The following is a 27,294-nucleotide window of genomic DNA, read 5'->3' as shown; positions in this document are numbered from 1 at the left end:
CTATTTCCCATGAGAGACTTTGCCTTTTACCACCCTACAAATACAACGTGTTCTTAATGACTCATGTCTTTTTCGTGCTTTTGCATGAGTGTCACATTATGACTGTAGAACAGTCACTGGTGTTACACAGACCGTTCGTTTGCAGACCGTCGCCTGCATGTTGTAGCTGTTTACTGTCACCAGGGGGCAGTGTCACAAACAACAGATCTGTGAAATCACAGGATACCTGGCAATGTAACCTATGCACAGCCCCATCCGTGATCCATGATGAGCTGGGTGCTCTTTTGTTGTTGTTTTGTTCGTTTGTTTTTATTGCATACTCTTCCACGTAGGGTCTGTGTAGGCACATGCCCATGCAAAAGAATGCTAAAACATGGGCTTTACCTGGTTAAGTAAGGCATATACTGACCAACTTTTGGTTTAAAAAAAAATAGTATTTTACACAAAAGTACAGCCATGTCCTAGTTCAGCTTCAGTTGGAATCTCTTCAAGACATTATGTAAACATTTTAAGCATAAAATCCTTCCTTTACGTTCTTCTAACATTTTTAAATATTTTTTAAAAGGTTTTACACGGTCTTCAAAAAAAGGAATTCACAATTAAGTGGCTTTAAAGTTACTCAGTTATATACCAGTGTCCTTTCTCCTTATTACATCAATTCATCAATTTTCTCTCCATTTGCGGTGTCTAGAGCAGAGGGGGGCAATTAATTTTCCCAAAGGGCCACATGAGAAACTGGGACTGTTTAGAGGGCAGCACCAATAAGCTGAAGTCAATTATATTAATTTTACCTCTTTATCACATTGGTGAGGGACCTCCACAACACACCCAGTTTCTCATGTGACCCCCTTGGGAAATGTAACTGCCCACTGGCCCCATGGTGTAAAACCAATCCTAATTGATAGAGGGTGAAAGGGGGTGTACACTCTGGATATGATGCTAGTCTATGACAGAGCAACCACAGGGAGAGGCATGAACATCCAAACTCCACACAGTAACATGCTGGTTGATCAGAAGGTTCAAATCCCAAAACGAGCTGAGCTGAGTTAAATTTGCATTAAACTCAGTTTATTTATATATATTTTCTCGGTAAGAAAATAATGTGTAAATTTTCTAGAAAAAATGAAAGGTAATAATGGTGTTTTTTTATTACTCATATCGCCCTCATATGAATTGAAAATCTAATCACACACTTTTTGAAATTAAAGAAACAAAATAAACTTTGATAAATATACCTAAAGTGTTAGAACATTAGGTAGCAAAATCACTCCAAGCTTCATTAGCCTATTGCACTATTGCAACAACAGTGTTTGAGACCTAAATATATCAGTGGAGAAATATAAGGCAAATATAAACTACTAAAGGCAAGTGGATACATGTGCGAACGTACTGAGCAAAAATGGATGACTGTGTATGACTTATATGACTGTATATCAACAAAAAGAACATAAATGTCCCTCGAAGGCCTACTGTTCACAGACTCACAGTCACCCTTCCGGATGTTATTAGGTAAGTGAGACAAAAATAGTTTTGACATGTCCTTTGCAGTGACCAAGCCCCTCTCCACTTGGTTCTGTCAATCAAAACCCAAAACAAGATGGCAGGCTGTGGGAGCTGGGTCTTCTTTTTAACAGGCAAGTTCACTCGTAAAATTATTTAGCTTCATCAAAGAACAACTTTCGCTGACCTTCCTCAACATTAATTATCAACTCTGTGTTATTTAGTTAAAACACTCGCCCTTGATATCAGCTTTTAAGGACTGTGCGTAGAATTCTAGCATCAGGATGTGTGTGTTGTCATTTTTTAATGTCAGATTTAAGGTTTTGTTTGCCTTTTTTGACCCTTCTTATAAACTGTCTGGTGTGTGTGTTTTTTTACACTTCCACACAGTGTGTTCTGCCAGTTTGTTTGAGGCCAGTTCTGACATCAAAGTTACCATTCCTGTGGGGAAGTTTTTTACACATGAACTGTTTAGAGAGACTTTCCAGAACGACTTTGAACCTTTGGGCAAAGTCTACGGTGAGACAGAATGATCTAAATTCAGTTAAAAGGATAAGACATCCACATGTGTTAACGCTGTTTTTCTCTGCTCTTTTTGTGTTTTGCAAATCAGGCATATTGTACAACGACCCCATAATATTTAAGTGCAACAAACAGAATTTCCCAGACCTCCCAGAGTGGTTGCGCTTCACCCAAAGGAACCCCTATGACAACGGCTTCTTGTATGGCACACCAATGTCTCCAGGAAAAAGTATAATTGAGGTGTGAAATCATCATTTACACCAACATTGGCACAATATTCTTCCATGCTGCACATCTAACATTCACCTCTGGCCTTACTTTTGCACATTCTTCTGTCGTGATGGTAGGCCAAACAAAGATAACATTCCAGCGCAGCTACAGTGGAGACAAATATGAAAAATATGCGGCTATCAAAAACAGCTGTCAGGATTTGTTGTCAAATCCCCAGAGACAAAAGCCTTGGGCCTCTTCTCTTCAGCTGCTATTTTGAACCAACATTAAAAATTCAGGAAGTAAGCTGTCTTTGAAGAAGAAGAGATACAAATGTCAGAAGTAACACTTTAGTCTCAACCAAACAGAATTTATTTCAGTTAGAAAACATGCTAAATTTTTGGTGTAAACACAGAACACAGCTGTATTCTGATTCAAAACTTTTCCCATTGTAACAAACTACACGCCATTTTTTAAGTGCATTAATTTTTTGCTTTTGTTTAAACAGTTCATCCTGTTTTTGTTTTTTTTCGCTTTTCTTTTTACAGAACAGTGAACATAAAGTATTAAGCAGCTATACAGCAGAAAATGTAAGATATTAAACTAATCTTCACCGCTTTATTTTCTTTATTTTCGTTTTAGTGTAAGTCTTAAATTATTAATATATCTCTAGATATATAATAACGAATTGGTTTTGAAACAGATACTTTTTGTTACTGTAAGCAAAAACGTTTTTCATACACTAATGAGCAGACAGCAGCTAAAGGCACTCTGGGAAATTGACAGCAAATGGAAAAGCGGACATTTAAGTTTTGCAAAAGGTGCTCTTGGAATGCATATGAACTGTCATAATCTTAATAATATTACATTTCATTCTGACAGATTTATGCCACCAACCAGCGGAGCTATGACACAGTCAGACACCTTCTCATAATCAAAGTCGTTCCAGGTATTTGCGATGAATCCGTCCCATTACGTTTAAGTCCCAAAATGATAGTTGTAATGAATGAGGGTGTGTCAAATGTCGAAACTCGCCGGTGTATTTACAGACAAGATTCTGCCCTATCAAGTCGAAGTCTTCATCAAGCTGAGAGAGATTGAAAAAGTGCTGCCCTCTACTGTTCAGGATGAGATAAAGCAGGATTTGCAGAAGCTGTGGGACACAGAGACCCTGGAAATGATCAACATCACCAACGCCCTCGATCGTGGTGGCAGAGTTCCACTCCCTCTTGCAGGGCACTTTGAAGGGTAAACTTAGATCTGTACATTCTTATACATACTGGGTTTATTTAAAATTATGTTTTTTTTAGTACTACTACTTAAGTTTGTTGTATTTTATTAGCACCGTGTTTGCTGCTGTAACAGAACTTGCTTTGGAAAAAAATGCATATTTAGTCAAATTTGATTTGTGACAGTGTGTATGTGAAGGTAGGGTCAGAGGAGTATTTCTCCAAATGTCTCCTGAGGGTGCTGACACCGGAGAACAAAAAGCAGTGCAAGGAAGAGGCCAAAATCAAAGTCCCTGGAGAATGCCACTTCTGCATAAATCCCAGCAACTGTATCACCTGGTGCAAGACGGAGCTGGTGAGGCCAGAAAAGATGCACGCCCAAGAAGGAACATATATATAAATATATATGATCAAAGCCTCAATTGATTATTTCATTTTGTCTCATTAACTACTAAGCAGAAGCAAACAGCATAAAGCTGTTTATCTCATCTGCTGCTCTGTGCTTCATTTTAACGCTCTTCCTCCTCCTGCAGTTTGATCTGACAAAGATGAAGCCGAAGCCACCTGCTCCCACTATGGGTTCAGGGATTTTGGAGGCTGGAGAGGACTTCAAACCTCTGGAGTCTCCCCCAAACAGAGACTATTTCCCAGACTACATCGTGACAGTGATTGTGCCCCTGATCCTCGCCATCATCCTGTTTCTGCTGCTGGCTTACATCATGTTTGGCAGAAGGGAAGGAATGTATGCATCTAATTTTAAATCTAATCTCTGAATAAATATGTAAAGGCTTTGGATGCCAAACTATATTTTTCCCTCTTCCGTCTACTGGGATTTTATGTAGTCATCCAAGTGGGATAAATTCCACCAAGGATGGGAATCTATTTAAACATATTTAGACTTTTGATTGATCCAATATTAAACGGATATTTTACTCTTTTTCTATAGTGGCAAAAGGAATGCAAGAACAAACCAGTAAGTACTTTGTTTATAACAGATTTTGAAACCTGATTGTTGTCTTTCAATTTAAAACATGATCTGATGGTTAACTTTTTACTACCAGTCAGCTAAGACAGCATTATAAGTGATATTTCACAGAATGAATCTGAAATATAGTGCAGCAAAAATATTTCCAAGCTTGCAGAAAAAAAAATCTGTATGTGATGTGTGCTGCAGAATTCAGCTGTACCACCACTACACCATCCATGAGAACACTGACGAGCTGAGGACCATGGCTGGAAACAGAGGGGTGCCTCCACCCCTCTCCACACTGCCCATGTTTAACAGCCGGACTGGAGACAGGGCCTCCCCGCTGCAGTCTGACAGCATCCCACTCATCATGGCCCAACAGTAAGCACCACACCCATTAATTCCTATCAGTTATGTGCACTGAGCTGCCAGTCTATTAGGTACACAATAAGAACCTAATGTAACACCACTCTAATGTTGCTCTGATGATGCACTGGGTTGTTCTGATCAGGTATGCTTCTCCTGTCATTTTCCAAATAGTATCGCAGGGTGGAAATTTGACAGCACTTTTCTATTTTCTCAGTTCTTTCAATTTTGCAAACACCACTTGTTGAAACGCATCCCCAAACCTGCTGTTTCTTTCAGGTCATGTGTAAGTTCTTTGCTAGATTTCCAAAAAGATCACTTTAAATATTTACAAAAACATCTTCCTCCTCAGAAGCAATACATACTGTATGTATATGAGGGGTGACTAAAGTCTTTTGCTCAGTATTGTAAAACAAATGAAGCTTATAATAAGTTACATCAAAAGTCATTCTTGTGTCCTTGAATCAACACCATTTCAATAGAAATTGTAACCAAACAGCCGTCACAAATTAGCAAATGAAAATCTACATACTCAAATATGTTTGTATGACCAGCAGTTTACAATCTGAAGTATTTTGTTTATGAGAGTATAGCATATAAAGAATAAGTACTAACATCTCATCACACCTGCCATCTGCTGTTGGTGAAGTTAGTGTCACTATTACTGCTGTGTTGCATGAGTTATTCTCCAACAGTTGTAATAAATCATAATAAATAAAGTAGTTTTTAATTGTATTAATTTTCTTACTCTCTTGGTAGAGATCCATACAGTGACACACTGCCCAGGTAAGCCCATTCACAGGATTCTCCACCGCATTGATTCTGCTTGGAGTTGCTGATTATTCTAAGAATATTTTTTTGTGTGTGTTTACAGGAAGTGAGAGCAGCGATGGATAAGATATAACACATGGAGTATTATTAATAACCTCTCTGAGACACAGTTTGTGGATTATATTTGCATTTGGATATTATAATTTCTTCCTGTTTGGGTTCCATTAAAGTAAATGAATAGTATACTAATAGCTCAGATGTTGTCAAACTAATTATTGTCACACGTTGTAAACTAATACATAGGTCATTTTTATAAACACTGAAGCATGTTTTGTGGATTAAATATTTCTTTGGTTCATAAAATATTTTGTTTATATTTATTAATTTCTTAAAGGGTATGTGATGACTAGTTGGACAAACTTTGGAAGAAATCCATTTGATTTGATTAACCCAGGCTGCTAAAAATGTATATTATATGAATTATTATTCATTCGCGTATTATTATATTCCAGCAAAAAATCATGTTCTTACTCTGGCATGTTCTATGACTGACCTGAAAGATGCTCAATATCCATTCTTTATATTCATCTTATCCTTCTTTAGTGGTAATACAATAAAAAATAAGAAGGGACAGCTTCAGTTTAGATATGCTTTTAAACACAGGTTGTACATGCAGTAGATGTCAGGCAGAGGTAGGGTTTGAAAGTTGGCATTCAGCACCTGCAGCACGCATGCTCTGCTTTATGAGCTCAAAGTAGAAATGCTTTGTTTACACTTTGCTTTAGAGAATCAGCAGCTGCAGCATTAAGGGAGCTAGAAAGGATAAAGATGAGCTCAAATGTATGTTTAATTTGGATCTGTGTGTATGCTGTATATACAAAAAAAAACCAGGATATTTTTTTATTCTTATTTCTTACTATAGTTTTGTATACACTCACTGGACATTTTATTAGTTACACCTTCATAATACTGGTTTGGTGTCCCTTTTGCCTTCAGAACTGCCTCAGTTCTTAATGGCATAGGTTCAACAAGGTGCTGGAAATATTCCTCAGAGATTTGGATCCATGTTAACATGATAGCATCACACAGTTGCTGCAGATTTGTTGGCTTTACTTCCAGGATGTGAATGTCTACATCCCAAAGGTGCTCTCTTGGATTACGTTCAGGTAACTGTGGAGGCCGTTTGAGTACCAATGAAGTCATGTTCAAGAAATCAGTTTGAGGAGATCAGAGCAACTGTGACATGGTGTGTGATATCCTGCTGGAAGACACTGGGGTCATAACGGGATCAGCATGGTCACCAACAATACTCAGATGGGCTCTGGCATCTAAACAGTGATTAGTTGGAAATGGAGCTCATTCCAGGCGATATGTTTCCACTCTTCTACTGACCTATTCTGGTGATTCCATTTTAATTGTAGCTTCACTTTCCTGTTCTTACCTGACAAGATCGGCACCTGGGGTGTGGTCTTCTGCTGCTGTAGCCCATCGGCCTCAAGGTTCAACATATTTCTTGTTCAAATATGCTCTTTGAACGTGATTGTAACAAGTATTTGAGCTATTGTTGCCTTCCTATCAGCAAAAAGCAGTCCAGCCATTCACCACTTTCTCTTTTTAAACATTCTCTGTAAACCCTGGGAAAGCTGGGAAAATCCCAGCATATAAGCAGTTTCTGAAATACTCCGACCAGCCAGTCTGGCACCAACAACCATGCCACATTCAAAGTCACTGAAATAGCCTTTCTTACCTAATCTGCTTGAGTTGAAGGGCATTTATTTCACCATGTCCTAAATGCGGTGAGTTTCTGCCAAGTGATTGGGTGATTAGATATTTGTGTTAATGAGCAGTTGAACCCTAACAAAGTGGCCGTGAGCAGAGAGATACATGTGGGTTGTCTCTGCTATGCAAGTAAGCTGTGATGTTCTTTATTCACAGCATGATTTTGTTTTGTTTTCTTTCTTTTGTTTGCTTCTTATCCTGACCGGCTTTACACGAGTGATGTTGTTTTTATCTATAAATATCTGTTTTCTAAGTCACCTCATCATCCTCATCATCATCACCTCGTCACATTCGGTGAGTTGGGCTGTGACAGTATGAACCACTAATCAGTTTTGCCAGTAAATTGTCTAGTGACAAAGCAAACTATGAAGAGGAGATCAGTTCAACAGTTTACAGATCATTCATCACTTATGGCTGGATCAAAAAGAGGTTCACCCTCTTCTTAAAGGGTTGCAGCTTTTATCTGGTTTTGAAGGATGAAAGCCTATGAAGCCTGCAAATAATAGCAGCTTTGCAGTGCACTGCAGCAGTAATTTTCATTCCAGTTTGCTTCTGTGCTTTGCCTGCAGGAAGCAGCCGTTGTTGCATTAGACATCCAGAAGGAGTCGCTGGTGGTGTATCTTCATTTGGTATGGGCGTTTTCTCTTCTGAGACAAGCATTCATTTCTGCAAAGTTAGCTCCTTGTTTTTCAGTGTGACAAGGAAACAACTACGGCTGCTTCACTGATAATTCAAACTGCATTTTGCAGTATTTTAGGTTTGGTTTCTTAAGAAATTTAGCTAAGGAGCCAATAACTTTTTTAGGCACAAAAAAAGGCTAGAGTTTGGTATATTGGCCTTGTTTTCACTGCTGCTTAACAAAAAGTAGTCAGTGCAACTGTTGTGGAACAGTTGATTGCTAAACACATGGACAAAATTGCTTCTGTATCTCTCGGCCAGAGACCTAGCTCTCTAAAAAAAATCCCAAAAAACAGCTTCAGCGTGAGCTATCTTCTCTAAAACCTCAGTTTCACAACAGTTGCAAAACAGGACAGTGAAAACTCTGCCACTGAGTAGACCACTTCACATGCTTTATTTCAGCACCCAAAATAATTAAAAACATCTTGATTTATTATACATGTACAAAATAAGTACAGAATCTCTCTTTTAAACCATGAAAGTGGGTCTGCTTCAAATTCTTTTTTAAGAAACCCTTCGCAAGAAAGACATCAACAAACAACATAAACAACAGGGTGGGAGATGTGTGCTGTTTGGTTTTTGTTTTTTTAGTAAAGAGGAGTTTTCCACAGGGGCAAACAGACAGAAAGATCAACACTGAACACATGGGCAGGGAAAATGATATTGAACCAGACATATTTGCATGCAATACAATTGCAGTGATCACTTTTTCAGAGGACCTCTGTTATCAAACCAACACTTAAGAAGAAAACAATTGCACTGCATAGACAACAAGACAAGGAGTCAATTTAGTAGCACCAAAGGTTCTGCAGGGATTAAGTGGCAATGATTCCAGTACGACAGTGTGAGTTTCACCATCAAACACCACTAGCTGGACCTCATTGAATCGGTAATAGCACCTTTGAATGGTTTTAGTGTTCCCCCAATAGACTTGTGGTGTGTGACATAGCAAAAAGTGGGGGTGATGTCTTGTTATGAGGTAGCCATCTAGATTTTGCAATGAAGGTGAGCTTTTTAGTCTTGCTCTTTTGCTGGTGTTTGCTTTGTCTGCTCAGCGTTCAGGTGTTTTTCTCATTAATTTAGAACAAGAAGACACTTCACACTTTTTACAATTTATTTAACACCAGAAAAATGGTACATATCATTTGTTGTTTTCAATGTCCTTCTGCAGTGGTAGAAAATGGCAAAAGTCACCTGTGTTTCATTGCGTGTGCAGATCTGGGTTGTTGTTTTTTTTGTTTGTCTTAATCTCCGGGGGGAAATTTTACACAAGCATATATTATTTTCTTGTTGCCAGTGAAAACAAAAGATTCTTTTTAAAGTGTCCTCGTAGTTGGTTTCGTTTGAAGTAGCAGTCCCAAAAAAAACTTCTCATGATTGGAAAGACACAAACACTGTCTTCAGTAGAGTGGTTTTAAGCATGTGGACCAATGGCAGCCAAATGAATGCATAGAAAGAGGATTTAGAGATGACTGCTAGAAAAAAAAACAACAATGTCATGTCCATATTTCTTTCATTTTTACAAGAAGCAAACAGGGCCAACTTGGACGCCAAATTCCTGATCAGGTGCACCAACATCCATAGGAGCAATGTCAATGATGGGCAGGCGGGATGTTTTTGATGTCTTGTAGTCAATGACTGTCTTGCCCCATGTGCCAGTGTGTGACTGTAGAGAGAAACAGAAAGGAGACATTGTAAGAGATTAGTTTCTCTTTTCTTATACTTGGATCCTGTGTAAGTTTAGCCCTGGGGCAAAGAGAGAGCAAACTCACCGTGCAGCCATCCTCGCTGACACTGTATGTGAAGCGGCTGTTGCCCTCCGCTCTGATCTCGACGTCGTTGGATCCCTGGAGAAGCAGAGCCTTCTTCAGGTTGCCGGTGGCAGAATCCATGTAGGCGATGCTGTTCTTGCAGTGGTATGTAACGTTCTGAGAGGCCTGGTTAGACATCAGGCGCATGAAAGTCATCTGGATGTTGACATCCTCGAGATCAGCTCCATCGCTGCCATACTGGAACTGCGTGACGGAGAGAAGAGAAGCACGCATAGTGTCACAGGCCTAATAGTAAAGCATGAATACTGTCCAGGTTTGTTCATTTGCTCTGTTTTCTCACCTGGAATCCACCGGTCATGGACTCGCTGAACCAGACGTGCTTCTTCTCTCTGATGTTCTTGCTGAGGTACCAGTTCTTCATGGGGATGGTGGACTCGCTGGGGTAGACACAAGTCTCACCAGTCTCCATGTTGCAGTGGACCTTGACGGCATCCAGAGGAGAGCCCTGGTTGGGATCAATCCAGTACATGCCTGTAATACAGGGACATCAAAAAAAGAAAGTCTCACGCTGAGCTCACCCTCGTGTTATACTTTATCTAAAGGCTGTGTCAGAGAATTGATCTGCCCTCACCGCTCTTCCACTCAGGGTGGCACATCCTCAGATCACGGCACATGCGGGCTGGGCTCTTCTGGGTACCGTCTGGGCTGCGGATCTTCTCGACCTTCTGTGTCAGGGTCTTAAGGGTGGTGTCAACCTCCATGTCACGATCGCGCATGACATTAGGATCATCAGCGCGGTAGTGGCCACCACGCAGGGGATCAGGGGCCTTCTCCTGAACAGGCTGGCTGATGAACTCAATTCCACTGCCGGGAGGTCCAGGAGGTCCAGCAGGTCCGGGAGGTCCAGGAGGTCCCTGTTTTGAGACACCAGGGGTTGCTTAACTTGTCTGAAGGTGTAAGAATATGGATAAAGTAATGATAATTGCTCAACTTACAGCAGGTCCCATCTCTCCATTGCGACCACGAGGTCCAGGAGGTCCAATGGGTCCAGGCAAACCGTTCACACCATCCTTACCAGAGGCACCGTTTGATCCAGAAGGTCCCTGTGGAGGAAAACCAAATGATCACCTTTTGCCTTGAACTGATTGACAAATTTGAAGGAAAACTTTAAATAAAGAAAGTTTTGTGTCTGTTAACAGTAGTACTTACTCTAGGTCCAGCGGGTCCAGAAGCACCAGCAGGGCCTCTCTCTCCAGGGGGTCCCTAGAGACAGATGAGGATGCTAACATGAACTATGGTATAACAAAATATAGTAGAATATAGAAAATGTGATAAAATCAAGTTTAATAAGTCCATAAGTCAATTTTAAAAAGTGAGACTGATTAATGTTGTATTTTATAAAACTTGATGATGGATGTAACTAGCAACTGTTTATAAGACCTTAATAAACTCCAGTAAATATCCACCTGAACCTTAAATGCAAATCCAGCTGTGGGTAACAGGATAAATGCAGCTATCAGCACAAAGTTTTTATTTCTTCCAAAGTGCTAATGTGGTAACTGTTACTCACAGAAGGTCCGGGCAGACCAGATGCACCAGTGAATCCTCTGTGTCCCTTGTGGCCTCTCTCTCCAGCTTCACCAGCCTCTCCTCTGTCTCCCTTAGCACCAGCTGGACCCTGAATAAAAGAAAAAGAAGATCCAGATGCCATCTCATCATTAGACAGTAATCAGTCTTCTTGAATATGTAAAATTTATGTTTCATATAATAATACATATTATACAATGAAAAACGTACAGAAGGACCACGAGCACCAGCAGGGCCAGAGGGACCAGCAGGACCAGAGGGACCCTAAAGGAAAGAAAGATATGAACATATGAATTCAGAAAAAATCACAAGTGTGTTAATTTTGTTTAAATGTGCTCAAGGTAGCTACAAAGTGGACTTACACTCTCTCCACGGTCACCAGTTTTGCCAGAGGGGCCAACTCCTCCAGGAGCTCCAGGAGCACCAGGAGGTCCAGGGGGACCACCCAAGCCAGTCTCACCACGGTCTCCCTATGAGTGCACATTTCCAGTGAGAAGATAGTTTCATGCATGTCAATATTATCAAATTAGCCAAGTTAAATAGGGTTACCTTAGGGCCGGAAGGACCATCACGACCAGGTGCACCATCATGACCAGGAGATCCCTGTGGAAGTAAAGCAGTAAAGATGTTCGCCAGCGAAACTGAATTTGTGGGAATTGTGAGTGCATTTTTAATTGTACTACCTGAGTAGCCCGATTAGCCCAATTAATGGTTAAAATACAGAAAAAAGGGACTTCTTACCTCACGGCCAGCCTCTCCAGTTGGACCAGACAGTCCAGGGGGTCCAGCAGGTCCAGGGGGTCCGCGCTCACCGACAGGTCCAGATGGTCCCTGCTTTCCAGGCTCACCCTAAAGAAAGTGCATAAGAAGTCAGTCCTCTAGATTCCTGTGGATGCTCTTTGCAGAGCTGAACCTTTCTAAGCACCACCCAGAGAGAGAGACGCATATGAGAACCCAAATGTCCAATGTGATCAAATCAGATATTAGCTGGTCTTTCACCTTTAGTCTGTGTGATGTCAGATGGACAAAAGGAAAACTGTGGAATATTTCCCAAGGAATATTGTAATATTGCCATGTCCTTACACAAGGATGGTTTATTTAACATTGTATGTGTCCAAATTTCTTTGCTACTAATTATATATTTCATAGTGAGTTTGCGCTTTGCAGTACTAGTTATTATTCCTTTAGCCTCAGTATTCGACAATGCATTACAAAAAGTTGTGTCCAAACAAATGCTGAAGGTTACAGGTCAAAAGGGCAGAGCATGACAATATAGACTCCAAAATATATTTGACCTAATAATTTAATGGGAAAGTGTATTATATATAATGTGTGTTTATCACAACAAATGCATGCTGTTGCTTTGATCTGTCATGTTTTAAGTGATGTAATTAACAGAGTCAAGAAAATGAACCAAGTAGTCTAAGTTTTTTTTTTCATCTTCTGGTTGAGCTCACTGTATTGTCCCCTACACAGAACCCCCTATATAAGCAGACATAAAGGATTTCAGACACAAACTCACAGATGGTCCAGGCAGACCACTGAAACCACGCTCTCCCCGCTGTCCAGGGAGACCTACAATACCACGAGGTCCACCAATACCTTGGGGTCCAGGGATACCAGGGGTACCCTGCACATAAGGAAATAATGGTTAGTTATGTTTTAGATTTCTAAAAATACATAGAATATCTATTATGGACCAAAAGGGTAACAGTGACTTACAGGGGCTCCATCAGAACCAGCAGATCCTTTCTCGCCACTAGGTCCTGGGGGTCCAGCAGCACCAGCCTCACCAGGGCGGCCAGCAGGGCCAGTCTCACCACGAGCTCCCCTTGCTCCATCTTTGCCAGTAGGTCCTCCGGGTCCAGGGGCTCCAGCAGCTCCCTGGAAACAACACACAATGTTATGGTAACATAAAAATCACCGATCACTGTTACAATATAACATAGATAGATCGCACTAAAAATGATCAGAAACTCACAGCAGGGCCAGGGGGTCCAACTCTTCCAGCAGGTCCAGGGAAACCAGTAGCACCCTAGCAAGACACACAACCAAACCAAATACGTGATCAATGAAGCTTTAAAACACATAAGTAACTGTAACTACAAATAATCTCATTGAGTTTGTAAGTCAGAGTGTCAAAAGAAAAATATGAATGAATACTTACAGGGGAACCAACACTACCACGAGCACCTTTGGGTCCAGGAGCTCCAGCAGGTCCCTGTTGACGGAAATATTTGCAAGTGAGGCATCTAATACCAACAATGCTAATTAAAATAGGAAAAATATGAATGTTTATGTAAACAGTATATACAATTTCTTATGAACACAATAATCAATCTATGGTGCAAAACCCCCCAGAACATTTTATTCCATTTATTCTATTCCATTTACTATATATTCACCAGATGTATACTACAAATCACAATGAAGGTCAATCTACCTGAGGACCAGCAGCTCCAGCAGGTCCGGTAGGTCCAGGAGGACCAGCATCTCCCTTGGGTCCACTGTCACCACTCTCGCCCTTAGCACCAGGCTGACCATCAGCACCCTGAGGTTGGAGATGAAAAGAAGAAATGCATCAATGCATGGCTTTTTTTGCATCTCACATGTCATCCAAAGTCAACAAATTAGACTTTTTTTTAAGCATCTAAATTAGTGAAAAAAAAAAGGGGCTTACAGGAGGTCCAGCAAATCCGGCAGCTCCAGGAGGTCCGTGCTCACCACGGTCACCCTGTTGAAGTAATAAAGAAAGGTCATTCAGTCATAATAATGTGCATATCAGAGTTATAAATATTTTGATTGTTTTCCCCCAGGTTTTAATCTGATTTTGAGTTTAGAAAAGAACTTACAGGGGAACCACGAGGACCACTAGGTCCAGCAACTCCAACAGCACCAGGCTCACCCTAAAACCAGAGGTGAAGGAGAAAAAAGGAGGTCAGTAGGCACATTGGTTGCTAATCCCAATCACATATTTTATGATCAATGACACTTGCAGATAAACCACATTAAAGCCAAAATTAAGTTATGCACTGAATTTCTATTTAACTCGTGGTTGGTCTTATTATCTTTTAATATTGCATTAATGTGGCATGCTATTCATCATGTTTCATATAATTATGACATTGACTTATGCATACTGTAAGTGTGGGTAAAAATGTTGTAAGACTACTAACAAATTTCACTCCAGACATGAAAATTGAATGAAGAAAAGGTCCTGTAAAATTGTTAAACTCGAACAGCTAATATTTGAAGGCCAAAACCAATTTTTTGTCCAATCTCACCTTCTCACCCTGAGCACCAGGAGGTCCGGGGACTCCAATAGGACCGGTCAGACCACGTGGGCCATCTTTGCCAGGGGCACCATCAGCTCCCTTGCCACCAGCCTCACCCTAAAAAGAGAAAGGTTACAAAAAGTTACTTGTGTTGATATAAAAATTACACAGCTACAGTTATTTGAATCATTACAACATTTCTAGAGTAATTAAATCTTTATTAAATATTGGGAAAACATGATATAAGATTTCACATGATATAACAGGTATAATACATAAGATATTTTATCTTCACTGAGCTTAAAAAAATTTAATGATGAGAAAATCGAACTGTGCACGCCTTTTTCTTTATACGAATGGGATTGGTGTGATACTCACATTCTCTCCTCTGGCACCGGGGAGACCAGCGGCTCCACGTTCACCAGGCATTCCCTGCATACCGGGGGATCCCAAACCACCGGGGGCACCGGCAGCACCAGGCTCTCCCTGGGTACACACAAAAACAGGAAGACTCACATTGTTATCCAGCTAATACAGGTCACTGGAGCTCAACAAATGAACCATGTTGGTAGATTTGTTTCTGTTATGATAAGCACAATGAGTTTAGGAAAAGGAGAATTTTGCTGGTCCTAAATCTTATTTTAGTTATTTGCACCAATGCCCAGTGATTTTAGTCTTGAGACATTTGTTGTTTTGCAGCATTTTCTAGTTTCTCTAACTCATGGGTTAATTCGTTTTGCACTCAAACCTGCAAAACTAAAGTGAAGAATTATCTTTACAGGCGTGACATTACAGGCTGATTACCACCAGGTGATGGGTGTTAATGTGTTTTTCTGGATCTCTGATATTGCTCTCTGTTGAATCTGAAGCTCAGGTTGTTTCTGTCATAAAAGCAAATATAAATTGTCCACAAAGTCACCTGTTGATGAAAAAAACACCTTTACTGCTACTGTTTTGCTTGTACACATTTATGTTTAGCAGTTTCTTTAAACCTTAAGCATGTGAAGCCATAGACTAATGACAACATGTTGAAGCAGAAAGCTTGCTCTATATGCTCTAAATATATTATTGTTTATTCTTGAAATGAAAGAATATACATACAAAATGCTAAAATCACCTTTTTACAAGTACAGAGGAGGTAAAATCTATTGGCTTTATAGTGTGGCGGGTTACACCTTTACCTAACAAGCAAAAGATCCCTAGTTTAATCCCAGGAGAAGATTGGGGCTGCAACAGGAACCCTGCATAAGGATCTACCAATCAAATATGTAGTGACAAAAACAGACCTGCAAACTAATCTACGATATACAGGAGTGTGTTTTTAACATATGAGTTTTGTGATGGTTTAATAGTGTTGCACAGCAGCTACAAACACTAGATCATTTTTATATGCGATCCAGGTGAGGTCTGGGTTGAAAAATATGTCCTCTATCTTTAAAATGCAAATAAATAGGACTGTGACAAACATTTCTGAACTGAAAACCTTACAGTTCCTTTGCAACATAAATAACTTGCTTGCTACTTTTAAGTCTTTATATAAATATGATTATTCTTGGTGCCATATCCACTCTGAACATCTGATTTTTAATGAATGTGTCGTTTAAATGTCCAGGCAGGCTGGTTTATACTATAAAAGAAGAACTTAAAAACAAAGGGCAGAAATACTGAATAGTTTGCTCTCCTTGTTTTCTGAGAAAAGCTGGGAGTAGAAACATACCTGAGTAAAGTTTTTGGTGGTTTACAACTTGACATCAGGTAGATTTTTCAATTTTATTTCTGTGCCATTTCAAAAAATGGACTGGATTTGACACACAGCAAGAAAAAAAAAGGAATCTCAAATGCCAAATCAGTAAAGTTTCTTCATCGTTTAGACGTTTTTCTGACCTACCTTAGGTCCATCGTTACCAGCGGGTCCAGGAGCACCACGGGGTCCAGTTGGGCCAGCAATGCCAATTCCACCACGCTCACCAGGAAATCCTCTGTCACCCTGAAGGAAAGAAGGAACTCATCAGCCACAAAATGTTTTGCCAGTCAGTTGATGTCTACCACAGGAGCTGAAAATGTTTTGCTTCTGCAACAGAGGGGATACTCACTCTTGGTCCAAATGGGCCAGAAGGTCCTGCCTCACCAGGAGCACCCTGAATAAAAGAAGGAGAAGGGAGAGGGTTATGACGTCTGACTTACTGTGTCAACATGAAGACAGAAGGGGGGAAAGCTGGTTCTAGTGTGTCCTTTGTAACTGACTACATACCTGCTCACCAGGCTTGCCAGTCTCACCAGTAGAACCTTGGGGTCCAGGAAGTCCCTGCACACGGATGAAAGGTACAATGTTTTAGGGTTATCAACTGACGTCATAACACAACAATAGATATGAGAGTGCTGTGACTGTTGGAATAATGTCTAAAGCCCACCTGGAATCCAGGAGGTCCAGCGGGTCCCTGCTCTCCTTTCTCTCCAGCAGGTCCCTAAACAAAAAGACAAGAACAAAATGATACAATGCAAACTCTGATTCACCATAAGCATCCATGTCAGCCACATAAAAGATACAACTATGGCTTCTGTCCTCTGATACATCAAACTACTCAAATGCTATGCAAACATAATTTCTGTTTAATAATGCAGATAAGATACATACACCGGGGCCAGAAGGTCCAGGAGCACCAACATCACCATCTTTGCCTGGAGCACCCTGTGATTAAAAACAGCCAAATGCTCGACTGTTACACTCTGTTTCCACTATTATATTAATATATACAGTCTTTAATGGTGGAACTTGTTTTAAGTGACTGTTTAAGTGGGAAAAGTATAATTACTTACAACAGCGCCAGCAGGTCCAGTTGCACCTCTCTCACCAGGTTTACCACCATCACCCTAGTAAAAAGAAATAAGTGCATATTTATATCTGCCACATGGGGAAATTCTGCTCTATTATTTATATTTAAACTAATTTCTATGGGCTAAAAAGAAAAATCACATCCATGACATCTGGAAAGACAATGAGCAGAAAAGCTCTGTAAACTCACAGAAGCTCCCTTGGGTCCGGGGAATCCCATAACTCCAGGCTGTCCTCTGGATCCACCGGGGCCAGGAGGTCCAGGGCGACCATCTTGTCCAGGAGAACCCTAGATATAAAAAAAAAAAAAACAAAAGATGAAGTTCTAAGAGTGATGTAACATATAACATATGTTTATTTGATGCTCAATACTTACAGCAGGTCCAGCTTTGCCATCAGGTCCAGGGCTTCCAGGGCTACCAGTCATACCCTGAGGAGAACAGTTAATGTGTAAAATTCATGACCAAAACATCACAGAAATGTTGCATTTGAAGAAGTACATCGTCGTGCTAACCTTCAGTCCAGGGGCACCAGGAGCACCAGGGCTTCCAGACTCACCAGTGACTCCCTGAGCTCCCATTGGGCCAGGGGAACCACGCTCACCTGGGGCACCCTGTAATATAAGTTAATAAAAGATCTAGAAGCTGTGATACTGGATACAATTTATGACTTAAATGATCAGTAATGGCTTGTTTAGCTATTCTGATAGGTTTGAATAAGTTGGAGTAAGGTGGCTAAGTGATTTTAGTTGACTAACTCACCTTGCCACCAGCACCTCCATCAGCACCAGGGAAACCACGAGCACCAGGGGCACCCTAATGGAAGAACAGAGACACCGACCAAGTCATTAAAAGGGAAGTAGGTGCTGGGCTCCAACTACTAAGATGAATCCCCGTGGGAATTTAGCACACTGCAATTTCAGAACACTTTGTAGAAAAAGAAATCAAAGGGTTTCAACATGGACATTTTCAATTAAAACATAAGGAGTGATGGTGAGAAAGTGTTGGCCATTTTAATGCTGTTTTCCATAAGGCACACAATTTTACATGATCGAAGATAAAGAGGGACAAACATACACGCTCTCCAGGGGGTCCACGGGGTCCAGCACCACCAGGCTCTCCACGAGCTCCTCTCTTTCCCTCCTCACCAGAGGGGCCAGCAAGTCCCTGAACTCCAGCGGGTCCCTGCAAAAGAAAGGAAATTTCATTAAACCAAGCATGAATTTATTATCTTGGCAAGATGCAGTGGAAACTGTTCAGGATCATTGTATTTTGAAACTTACAGGCTCTCCCTTGGCACCAGGCTCTCCCTTAGGACCAGAGGGACCAGGGTCACCCTGTTGGCAGAAGCATACACATTTTATTTAGCTATCAGGTAATCTAGGATCTATAAAATACTGACAAAAACATTAAAAAACACTAAATCAATTGCCAACGCACATTGTTACCCTTAGGGCCAGGAGAACCAACAGCTCCCTGAGCTCCAGCAGGACCACGACTACCGGGGAAGCCAGGAGCACCAGCAATACCAGCAGCACCCTACAGATGGAAAATGTGGGGTGTAAGCATACTTCATGTGCAGGACTGAAATGGAATAAATGTAATCATTGTAAATGATACTTACAGGAGCACCCTTAGAGCCAGCGGAACCATCAGATCCAGGAGCACCCTGTTAAAAGAGGAATAATATAAAATGTTGAAATTGTTCAGTGTTTTTTTATTATAACATCTGAGATAGACATGATGGTATGTGTAAGTTGAGCATCTACTCACAGCAGGTCCAGCGGGTCCAGCAGGTCCGGGGTTACCAGGCTCACCACGTGCTCCCTGGGGTCCCTCAGATCCACGGCCTCCTGGAGCACCAGTCTCTCCCTGTGCACAAAGACAAAAATATTTCATAAATCTGCACCGCCAATATTATGTCTGTGCTCTGATAAAGGAGAAGGAGACCACACTGAACATCAGAAACATAATTTAAAGATTAAATATTATATACACACTAAATATCACTCAAAAGACAGGCAATTTTCTATCAAAGCTATGGTGTATTGCTCTTAGCTATACAAGTGGAAAATAAAATGTATTTTGAGCGTAACACATGCACCTAACAATATTATTTATGAAGGAATTTGAGCACAAATAATGTGTGTTTTTAGAGACATAACTGTCCCCACAATAATCCTAAAGTGATTTATCTAGAAAGAAACTTCAAACTGCATGATTGTTCTGTCATCATGACTGTTTTTTTTATTCTCCTCCTCTTTATTCCTAAAATAAACCAGGAATTTGTGACATCATAGTAGGTGAAAGTTACAGGATATTTAAAATAGCTCCTTCGGTAATGGCATCAGGAAGGAGAGGCACCAGAGATTAACGTGCCATTAGAAGCCTACTGATGCCATCTGGTGGTTAGACTGTTCACCTGAAGTATAGAGTATTAGGCTAAATACGCTATTAGCAATTTTACTGCTTGGGAAATAGGCTACAATCCATGCTAACCTTGGAGTATATTGTAATTCAAATGGCCTGAGGGTGAAATCTGACCAGTGCCAAGAAGCTTTAGGCATTCAAAGAGCTTTACAGACCAGATGTGTAAGAAAAGATTGAAGTGGGTTAAGCCGAGACCTTTCTCATGGGAGAGGAGAGATGCATGACATTGGACACAAATTTCTCATTTTGGGAAATTCTGTGTTTCTTGAGTTAGATGTATGTAGCTTCTACACGATTCTTACCAGGAAGTTTGCTCGTAATGTTCTACTAATAAGCTACTAATAATTGGGGAGTTGATGAGACACCTAGTGAGGGATTAAGGGGATAATAAGCTAAAATATTGTCATGGTTCTCCAAAGCTTTCCTTGGCTACCTAAATTTTGAGATTAGACTTGAGAGAGCTTTACTGTCACCATTATCTAATGGTTATAAATATAAAGGTCAATCAGGAAAGCTATTATGATATCATATGTACTCTTGAACTCTTTTGGGTGACTTACCTTAGCACCAGCACCGCCAGGGAATCCAGAGGGGCCAGCAGATCCAGTAGGTCCCTGAAATTTAATATAGAGCATATTAAGACACAATGCTGAGCCACAAACATTGTAATAAATTGATTGGAAAGCTGAGGAAGAATCCCTTCGTTTATGCTATGAATCTCTTACTAAAGCATTTTGCGAACAGATCTAAATTATAGTCTCGAATGAATTTGAAATGAGCAATGCAAAATTCAGTACTTACAGGAGGACCAGCAGGACCGGTGTTGCCATCATTACCACGAGCACCCTGCAGAGGAGAGAAGAGATTACATCAAATATTTTCAGATCCAACCAATAGTAAGACACGAAACATGAGACAAGAACACAACAATCTTCCAGCTTTTGTGTTGTTTTTCAGTAGTAATTATGGGTCTTTTAATAAGTGACTAAGGAGCGGAAAAGTGCTTACAGCAGGGCCGGGAGCTCCAGGGCGGCCTCTCTCTCCGGGAAGACCACGAGCACCCTAGAAAAGACAAAAACAAACCAAGGTCACAAGAAGGTTTGGCCTAGTTTTTGAAGATATGCGTTGGAAAAAATGGCAGTGCTGCATCTAATCTGAACTGTTATTACAAAACAGTGTTTAATCCTTAAAATGATTCATATGTCAACAACTTGATTAATGGGAGCAAAAACATACCATGGCACCGGGGATACCATTCTCACCAGAAGCGCCAGGCTCTCCCTGTAAACAAATACAGGAAAAAGACAAGAGATCAGCTTTAAATTGTGGTTTTATAAAGATGCAGATTAATATCATTTCACAATGAAATGCAATCATTGTGAAATCTTACCTTAGGGCCAGCAGGTCCAGAGTCTCCCTTGGCTCCATCTAGACCGCTGAAGCCCTACAAAGAAAATTAGCGAGCATTTTAAACTCAATCACCACTCATAACTGTTTAAAAGTGATTTTTTTTTCTTTTTATTACTATTCAGACTCACTCTGTGTCCCTTGATGCCTGGAAGTCCAGGGGTGCCAGGGAATCCACGAGCACCCTAGATGAGAAAAAGAAGAACGATGTGAATAACTTCGACTGCATTTGGAAGTTAGCACAATGAGGCCTGGAAAACTGAACATAATGGATAAATATGTGGAAATGAATATATTTCACAACAACTTGTTTGTCCCTACATACATGCTGAATAACAGCTTTTCTCCGTTTAGGTTTCATTTTTGGCCTACCATCTCCTGACCTTTGCCCTAGTGGTAACCACTCACCTGAGGTCCAGCAGCTCCGCGCTCACCGGGGCGTCCAGGTTTGCCAGCCTCACCCTGTTGTAAACACACAAAGACGCGATGAGGGATATGAAGTAAGCTCGTGCAAACACACAATCAACAAAAGCAATTACAGACCTCAACACATTTAAAAGAATAGCATATTCACTATTTTAAGTGAACCAATATTAGTTATGTGTCCCAGTTAGCTAGGCATGAAATTTCTGTATGAAGTGTCCCAGCAAACAAGCATAGACATGAAATAAAATTCTCAATAGATCACTTACATCATCTCCGTTCTTTCCAGGGGGACCAGCAGGACCACGAGAACCCATTGGACCCTAAAAACACCAATAAATTACTGGATTAGCAAAACACACTGCTGACTATTTTAAGCAAGTGTCTGAATATGCTCTGTGCTGCTCTAGGTACAGCACAGGGAATTGGTTGGCATGAAAAAAGTGATATGTGTCAGTAGGTCAGTGATTAAAACAGGAAGTAGAATGAATACAGGAAGTATTCTGTCTAAAGACTTTCTGGGGTTCACAACCGACTTTTACACTAGCTCGAACTGGAAAAAGGAACAGACAAAACAAGGGAAGGTAGAGGTTTAGTAGAACGTCATGTATACTCACAGAAGCTCCGGGCTCACCAGGCTCTCCAGGAGGTCCAGTGAAACCCTGAGGACCCTGAGGGACAACGAGAGAAACATTTCAGTGTAATAGCTTCTTTAAAGTATTCATTTTCCTGTTTTACATCTAAAGCAAGAAAACATGTAGGGAAGAAATCTCTGGCCTATTGTAATTGCATGGTTTTACAAATGCATGGAATACTTGGACTACCGTTTATTTAATAGAGAAATACTTACAGGGGGGCCGGAAGATCCAGGAGGACCACGGGGACCCATAGGACCCTATTGACGAAGGCAGAGAAGAAGCCAATAAATACTTGCACCTATACATAATTATCAAATGAGGGTATTTTGAGAGAGATAAAACCTACTTACTATTGGGCCAGGAACAGGTGGGCCACTAGATTTTGAGGGGTCAGAATATTGAGGAGAGAAGTTCTGTGGGAGGAGCACATAAAGAGTTAATCACCAAACACCTCAAGGTACAGTTACTGTAGTGGAAGACAATAGAAGAGCATGACAAACTTTGCACAGCACACCATCTTCCCCCCTACTGTTAGGTCACTGTTGTATGTTACATAGTCACTTGCTAACACACACCCTATAGTGTAAAGACTCGTTTTCTAAGGTAGGAATAGGATGTTCTGTATGGAAATCAATGTGATCTATTCAAACATGGAGATTTTAAAATAGTAAGAATCCTTTTATGTATCAGTTCAGGTCACTAGATAAACTTCGAGCACTCTTCACTTTGAGACATTAATGTGAGGAGAAGGGAGCTGTCAGTACTCTCAGTGCTGAAATACACATGGAGGAACTGTCCCAGCTTTGAAGTGAAATCTTCAGCACCTTGATTATTAAATTGGCGTTCAGTATAGAACTGAAGACAATCCATGCCAGATGGCAGAAGTAACATGGAAGAATGAGATGGGTCTCATTTGTCATCAACAAAACTCAGTCCCTGTCTTGGATGTTCTGATGCGATGATACTTACTCCGCCAAGGCCAGGGGGGCCAGGGGGGCCAGGGGGGCCAGGTGGGCCAGGATCGCCAGGGATTCCATTACCGCCGGGATAACCAGGAGGACCCTGGGGAAAAAGATTAATTAGCAATATTCAGGGCTAGTTATTTCAATTATTTTTCTTAATTTCACAAAGCTTAATAGCAAATATAAAGGGTCTTACAATATAAAGAAGTGATGTAGATGTAGTTTTAAGTACTTAAAAAAGCTTCAAAGTTGGCCCTAATGTTTCTCCTCCTCCTCCAATTTGTCTTTAATCACTTGTGAAGTTTGCAATGACCTTTTGACCTTCTGACCTAATTATCAAAGGTCATCAGTAACAAGCAGCTTCATCAGAAAATCAGTTCATCAAATCAGTTTGTGAGGGCTCACTTAGCTGATGCATAGTGATTGTGTCTATTTTGACATTTTTAGCTAGTCAAGAATATAGGAAACAAAACATCCTCCTTCTAAAAACAAACACAACCAGCCACCTGTTATGCACCAATTATGGTGATTTGGAACTAAAGCTGAATAAAATATTATTATGTCTCATGAGAACAGCAAAAAGCAACCATCTTTGTTTCAACAAATTTCAGAAGAAAACCATATTTCTGAAAGAGATAACAGACCCTTTGTCAGTTTTAAACAGACAAATGGCCAGGTTTGTATTAAAGCAATCATTATATATATAAGTGTGTGTATATATATATAATATAATATATATATATATATATATATATTATTTATATATATATATTATATATATATATATATATATATATATATACTAGTATATATATATATATATTATATTATATATAATATATATATATGTGTTAGTGTGTGTGTGTTTTATATATATGTAAAAAACTTATCTGTCACTTGTACTGACAGACAAACAGAAGATGTCTTCAATAGTATGAATGTTTTTAATAATTTAAATAATGCAGCACCTACCGGGTCTCCCTTGGGGCCAATGGGTCCTTCGGAAGTTGGCTATGGACAGACAGAAAACTGGAGTTATGCTAATTCATATACAAAATAATTAGATATAATAATAATAAGACTAATAAAAATAATCATCATCAAAAGGGAAAGGTACCTCAGGATAATCTTGAACTGGAAACAAACAGAAAAAAAAATGTCAGCACCTCTTTAATGTTCATAGGAGACACATTTATTCATATTTAAAGATAATGGAAAAGGCGAAAGTGATGGGTAACTGTAAGCAATAAGTTTTCTGTAGTTATTTGTGAGTGAAGGCTGAATCATCCATGAAATGCTGGATTTCTCATAATTATCAAATCCAACCCAATCTAAAACGTTACTGCTAAGTAATTTTTGCAGTGGAAAAAATAGGAAAGTAGGTATAAGTTCAGCAGAACCCTATACTTTCACTGCATATGTGGACTGAATGGGAAATTATATAATCATTGCCAAACTTTGCCAAAGAGCAGGGATAATCCATTGTTAAAAGAATTCACATTTAAAAATTTAGGGATCAAAACGTAATCCAAAATGATTCGGTTCTGAATGAAAAATCCTTAAACAAGCAGGCAGATAGGCAGGCAGGAAGGCCAAGGGCATTGAGTCCTTTTGAGGGCAGAAAGCCATGGCTGGTCAAAGATGGAGCAAAAGGGAAAGTGGGTGGTGCCAAAAAGCTAAATAAAGCTCGGAATTGGTGAGCAGTACCATCAGGGCAGATAGGGCAGCACTCTCCGTCTGGAATAATGGGATCGGCGCAGTCGGATGTGTCCTCACAGATCACCTCGTCGCACATGACGGTTCCGCTGTCGCAGACGCAGATCTGGCAGGGTTCTGGTTTCCATACATCCTTGTCGTTGTACAACTGTCCATCTAATGTGCAGCTGCCAAATGTTCCTGAGACAAGAAAATCACGATGAGTTAGGCGATAATGTGATGAGAATATAAGTTCTAGAAGTTAGTACAACTAATTTGTGTTTAGATTGGATAGTTTGGAATTGCTACACCTGCACAGGTGTACATTATGGTGGATGGGCTTTTGCTTAAAGACTGTGTCAAATTCATATAAGAGATCAAGGGAGCTAGTACCACGTAGACCAGACTCTAAATAACACAAACACAAAGCTGGCATATTTTATATAAAAACTGTGGGCTGTTATTGACCTTAGAAAACTGTGTGTTTGGTGACTGATGTGTGATCAGGAAAGGAGCATATAATAAAGTCTAACATCCACGCACATCTACAGGAACTACATATAATTTGAGCCGGTCAAATATAGAAATTCTGGCTGCAGAGAGATAAGGGGTAGTAATGGTCTTGTCCAACTGTCCTACGTAGATGTTCCCTCCTGAAACATTTGATTATAACGCTGAACGGAAACTTTCGTGGGGCCTACGCAGATGTCAGGCAGTGGATATGAGGTTGGGCCAGAGAAATGGGAGGATGAATGCACAGTTCCAGTATTTGCCACAAAGCGGCGCTGTTACCCTGCAAAAAAACCACCTTCCGCGCCCAGGCTGCTTTGGTGATTAATTGACGTCTAGACTGGCGTTTTTAACGGTCGACGTCAGACTTAAGCGATTTTTCCATTCTCGCTTTTTTTCAGGTAACCGTGTCCAGTTTTACCCAGCCTGAAAAAACGTTTAATTCGGTGTGCTTCTTAGATATTAGACATGAAGTTTTGCCTTTTCAACTGAAACAGTAATTTCTCACACTTGATTACCAAAATTAATTCTGTCTGCTCTCTCTTGATGCGTTTTTGGTGAACTGTTGATTAAAGATCAAGTCTTACAGGCTTTGACGCATGCTTATCAGCTAGAATGCAAACTTATAAAACTAGAGAAGACTGCTTTCCAGACAAAACAGATATAAACGATTTGTTTTATCAGACTCATTCGCCTATCTAAATTTGCTTCAGATCTCATGGAACCATTGTCCTGTCACTGCGCATCAGACACAATGCAGTTGCTCCCTTCAGGTTTGCACTCCAGCAGGAGGACGCACACTGAGCATGTATCTGCATGCCAGTGAAAGGAGCAGTCAATAATGGAAAAAATCCAGTCTATAAATTCCTACTCGCTTCCAAGTCTCCAAAGAAACCACCAAAGCGCCTCACTGTGTAACAACTTTCACCATGTCTGCCCACTGGAGTCGGGTATCCCGCAGAGGACGATCAGCTCCAGCAAACTGCTCAGCATCCTTTGCTGGCTATCCACATCCTGAGGGTGCCAACGCTCCAAAAACAACTCAAATCAATGTTTGAAAGTGATACTTACTATCATCCTCGCCTTGACCTCTCGCCAAAAGCACTGTTGCGCTGAGCAAAAGCGCTAACCGAATATCCACAAAGCTGAACATGTCTAAATATTAGACATGTAGATTCTTTGCGGAAAAGGGGAATCCTCTATCTCCTCAGACACCACTCATACACGGTAGGGTCCGGTCTGTGTGTAACTCCAATCCAGACCCTAGCAGAAACTCCCTACTGCCTAAACAAATGAGTTAACTTGGCTTTTATATGCCTAAACTTTTGGGGAGGTCCTGTGCGCAGCAGATAACTTGTACATGTTCAAGTCAGAGGCCCTCCTTCATCAGAGAGATGGGCCGTCTTAGAACATGTCAAACAAGTTCACGTTTCAGCTCAAACGTGGATGATGAGGAAAGGCATCATTTACACGCAGGCTCTCCACCGCGCAGACGTGTTTTATCTTCTTAACGCTCCGTGGATTTTCTTAATTGACACTCGTGTTGAGGCGTTTTGTCTTTCCCGTGTTCATCGATATACTGAGCAGCTGTTTGCTTTCAGATGTGCAGGAAGTTGAGTTCTTTTTCACAGTTTTATTTCATGACGGGAGTTTTATTTAATTTATTTATTTTATATATGTAAAGGGTTCAACGCAATGTTTGAGGAATTCAGTCGAAGAGAAGTTTGCGTAATTTACGCAC

At 40.5% G+C, this 27,294-nt stretch overlaps 2 protein-coding genes across 4 annotated transcripts; one reads left to right on the top strand and one right to left on the bottom strand.

Moving 5' to 3' along the window:
- Positions 1–1,534: 1,534 nt before the first annotated feature.
- sgca (sarcoglycan, alpha) lies at positions 1,535–9,550 on the top strand. Its single transcript, XM_005913564.3, has 11 exons — positions 1,535–1,634; positions 1,891–2,019; positions 2,114–2,262; positions 3,115–3,181; positions 3,282–3,480; positions 3,648–3,816; positions 3,995–4,203; positions 4,408–4,434; positions 4,636–4,809; positions 5,554–5,580; positions 5,669–9,550. The coding sequence occupies exons 1-11, from the start codon at positions 1,598–1,600 to the stop codon at positions 5,673–5,675; spliced, it is 1,194 nt and encodes a 397-aa protein (XP_005913626.1). The 5' UTR covers positions 1,535–1,597; the 3' UTR covers positions 5,676–9,550.
- On the bottom strand, positions 9,502–26,899 carry col1a1b (collagen, type I, alpha 1b). 3 transcript variants are annotated; one of them, XM_005913565.3, is made up of 51 exons: positions 26,625–26,899; positions 25,056–25,244; positions 24,466–24,482; positions 24,321–24,359; positions 23,356–23,448; positions 22,737–22,799; positions 22,599–22,643; positions 22,366–22,419; positions 22,018–22,071; positions 21,734–21,787; positions 21,457–21,510; positions 21,309–21,362; positions 21,155–21,199; positions 20,927–20,980; positions 20,720–20,764; positions 20,479–20,532; positions 19,262–19,360; positions 19,113–19,157; positions 18,929–19,027; positions 18,772–18,825; positions 18,566–18,673; positions 18,251–18,304; positions 18,004–18,102; positions 17,866–17,919; positions 17,680–17,778; positions 17,474–17,527; positions 17,292–17,345; positions 17,068–17,121; positions 16,908–16,961; positions 16,750–16,794; positions 16,545–16,643; positions 15,035–15,142; positions 14,666–14,773; positions 14,234–14,287; positions 14,062–14,115; positions 13,825–13,932; positions 13,549–13,602; positions 13,363–13,416; positions 13,104–13,265; positions 12,904–13,011; positions 12,123–12,230; positions 11,931–11,984; positions 11,744–11,851; positions 11,592–11,645; positions 11,365–11,472; positions 11,004–11,057; positions 10,790–10,897; positions 10,426–10,708; positions 10,135–10,325; positions 9,795–10,037; positions 9,502–9,688 (listed from the first exon to the last, which is right to left on the bottom strand). In XM_005913565.3, the coding sequence occupies exons 1-51, from the start codon at positions 26,704–26,706 to the stop codon at positions 9,542–9,544; spliced, it is 4,335 nt and encodes a 1,444-aa protein (XP_005913627.1). In that variant the 5' UTR covers positions 26,707–26,899; the 3' UTR covers positions 9,502–9,541. The 3 variants fall into 3 exon arrangements, with proteins under 3 accessions (XP_005913627.1, XP_042080029.1, XP_005913630.1); XM_042224095.1 differs by having other exon boundaries at positions 10,426–10,690; positions 10,799–10,897; XM_005913568.3 differs by lacking the exons at positions 17,866–17,919; positions 18,004–18,102; positions 18,251–18,304; ... (2 more) ...; positions 18,929–19,027; positions 19,113–19,157.
- Positions 26,900–27,294: the final 395 nt, after the last annotated feature.

Source organism: Haplochromis burtoni, unplaced genomic scaffold (assembly GCF_018398535.1).
Source record: "Haplochromis burtoni strain Fernald_Lab_line unplaced genomic scaffold, NCSU_Asbu1 Contig_6, whole genome shotgun sequence".
Taxonomy (NCBI): Eukaryota; Metazoa; Chordata; class Actinopteri; order Cichliformes; family Cichlidae; genus Haplochromis; species Haplochromis burtoni.
The sequence above is the reverse complement of the archived record's forward strand: the minus strand, read 5'-3'. Positions and strand labels throughout refer to the sequence as shown.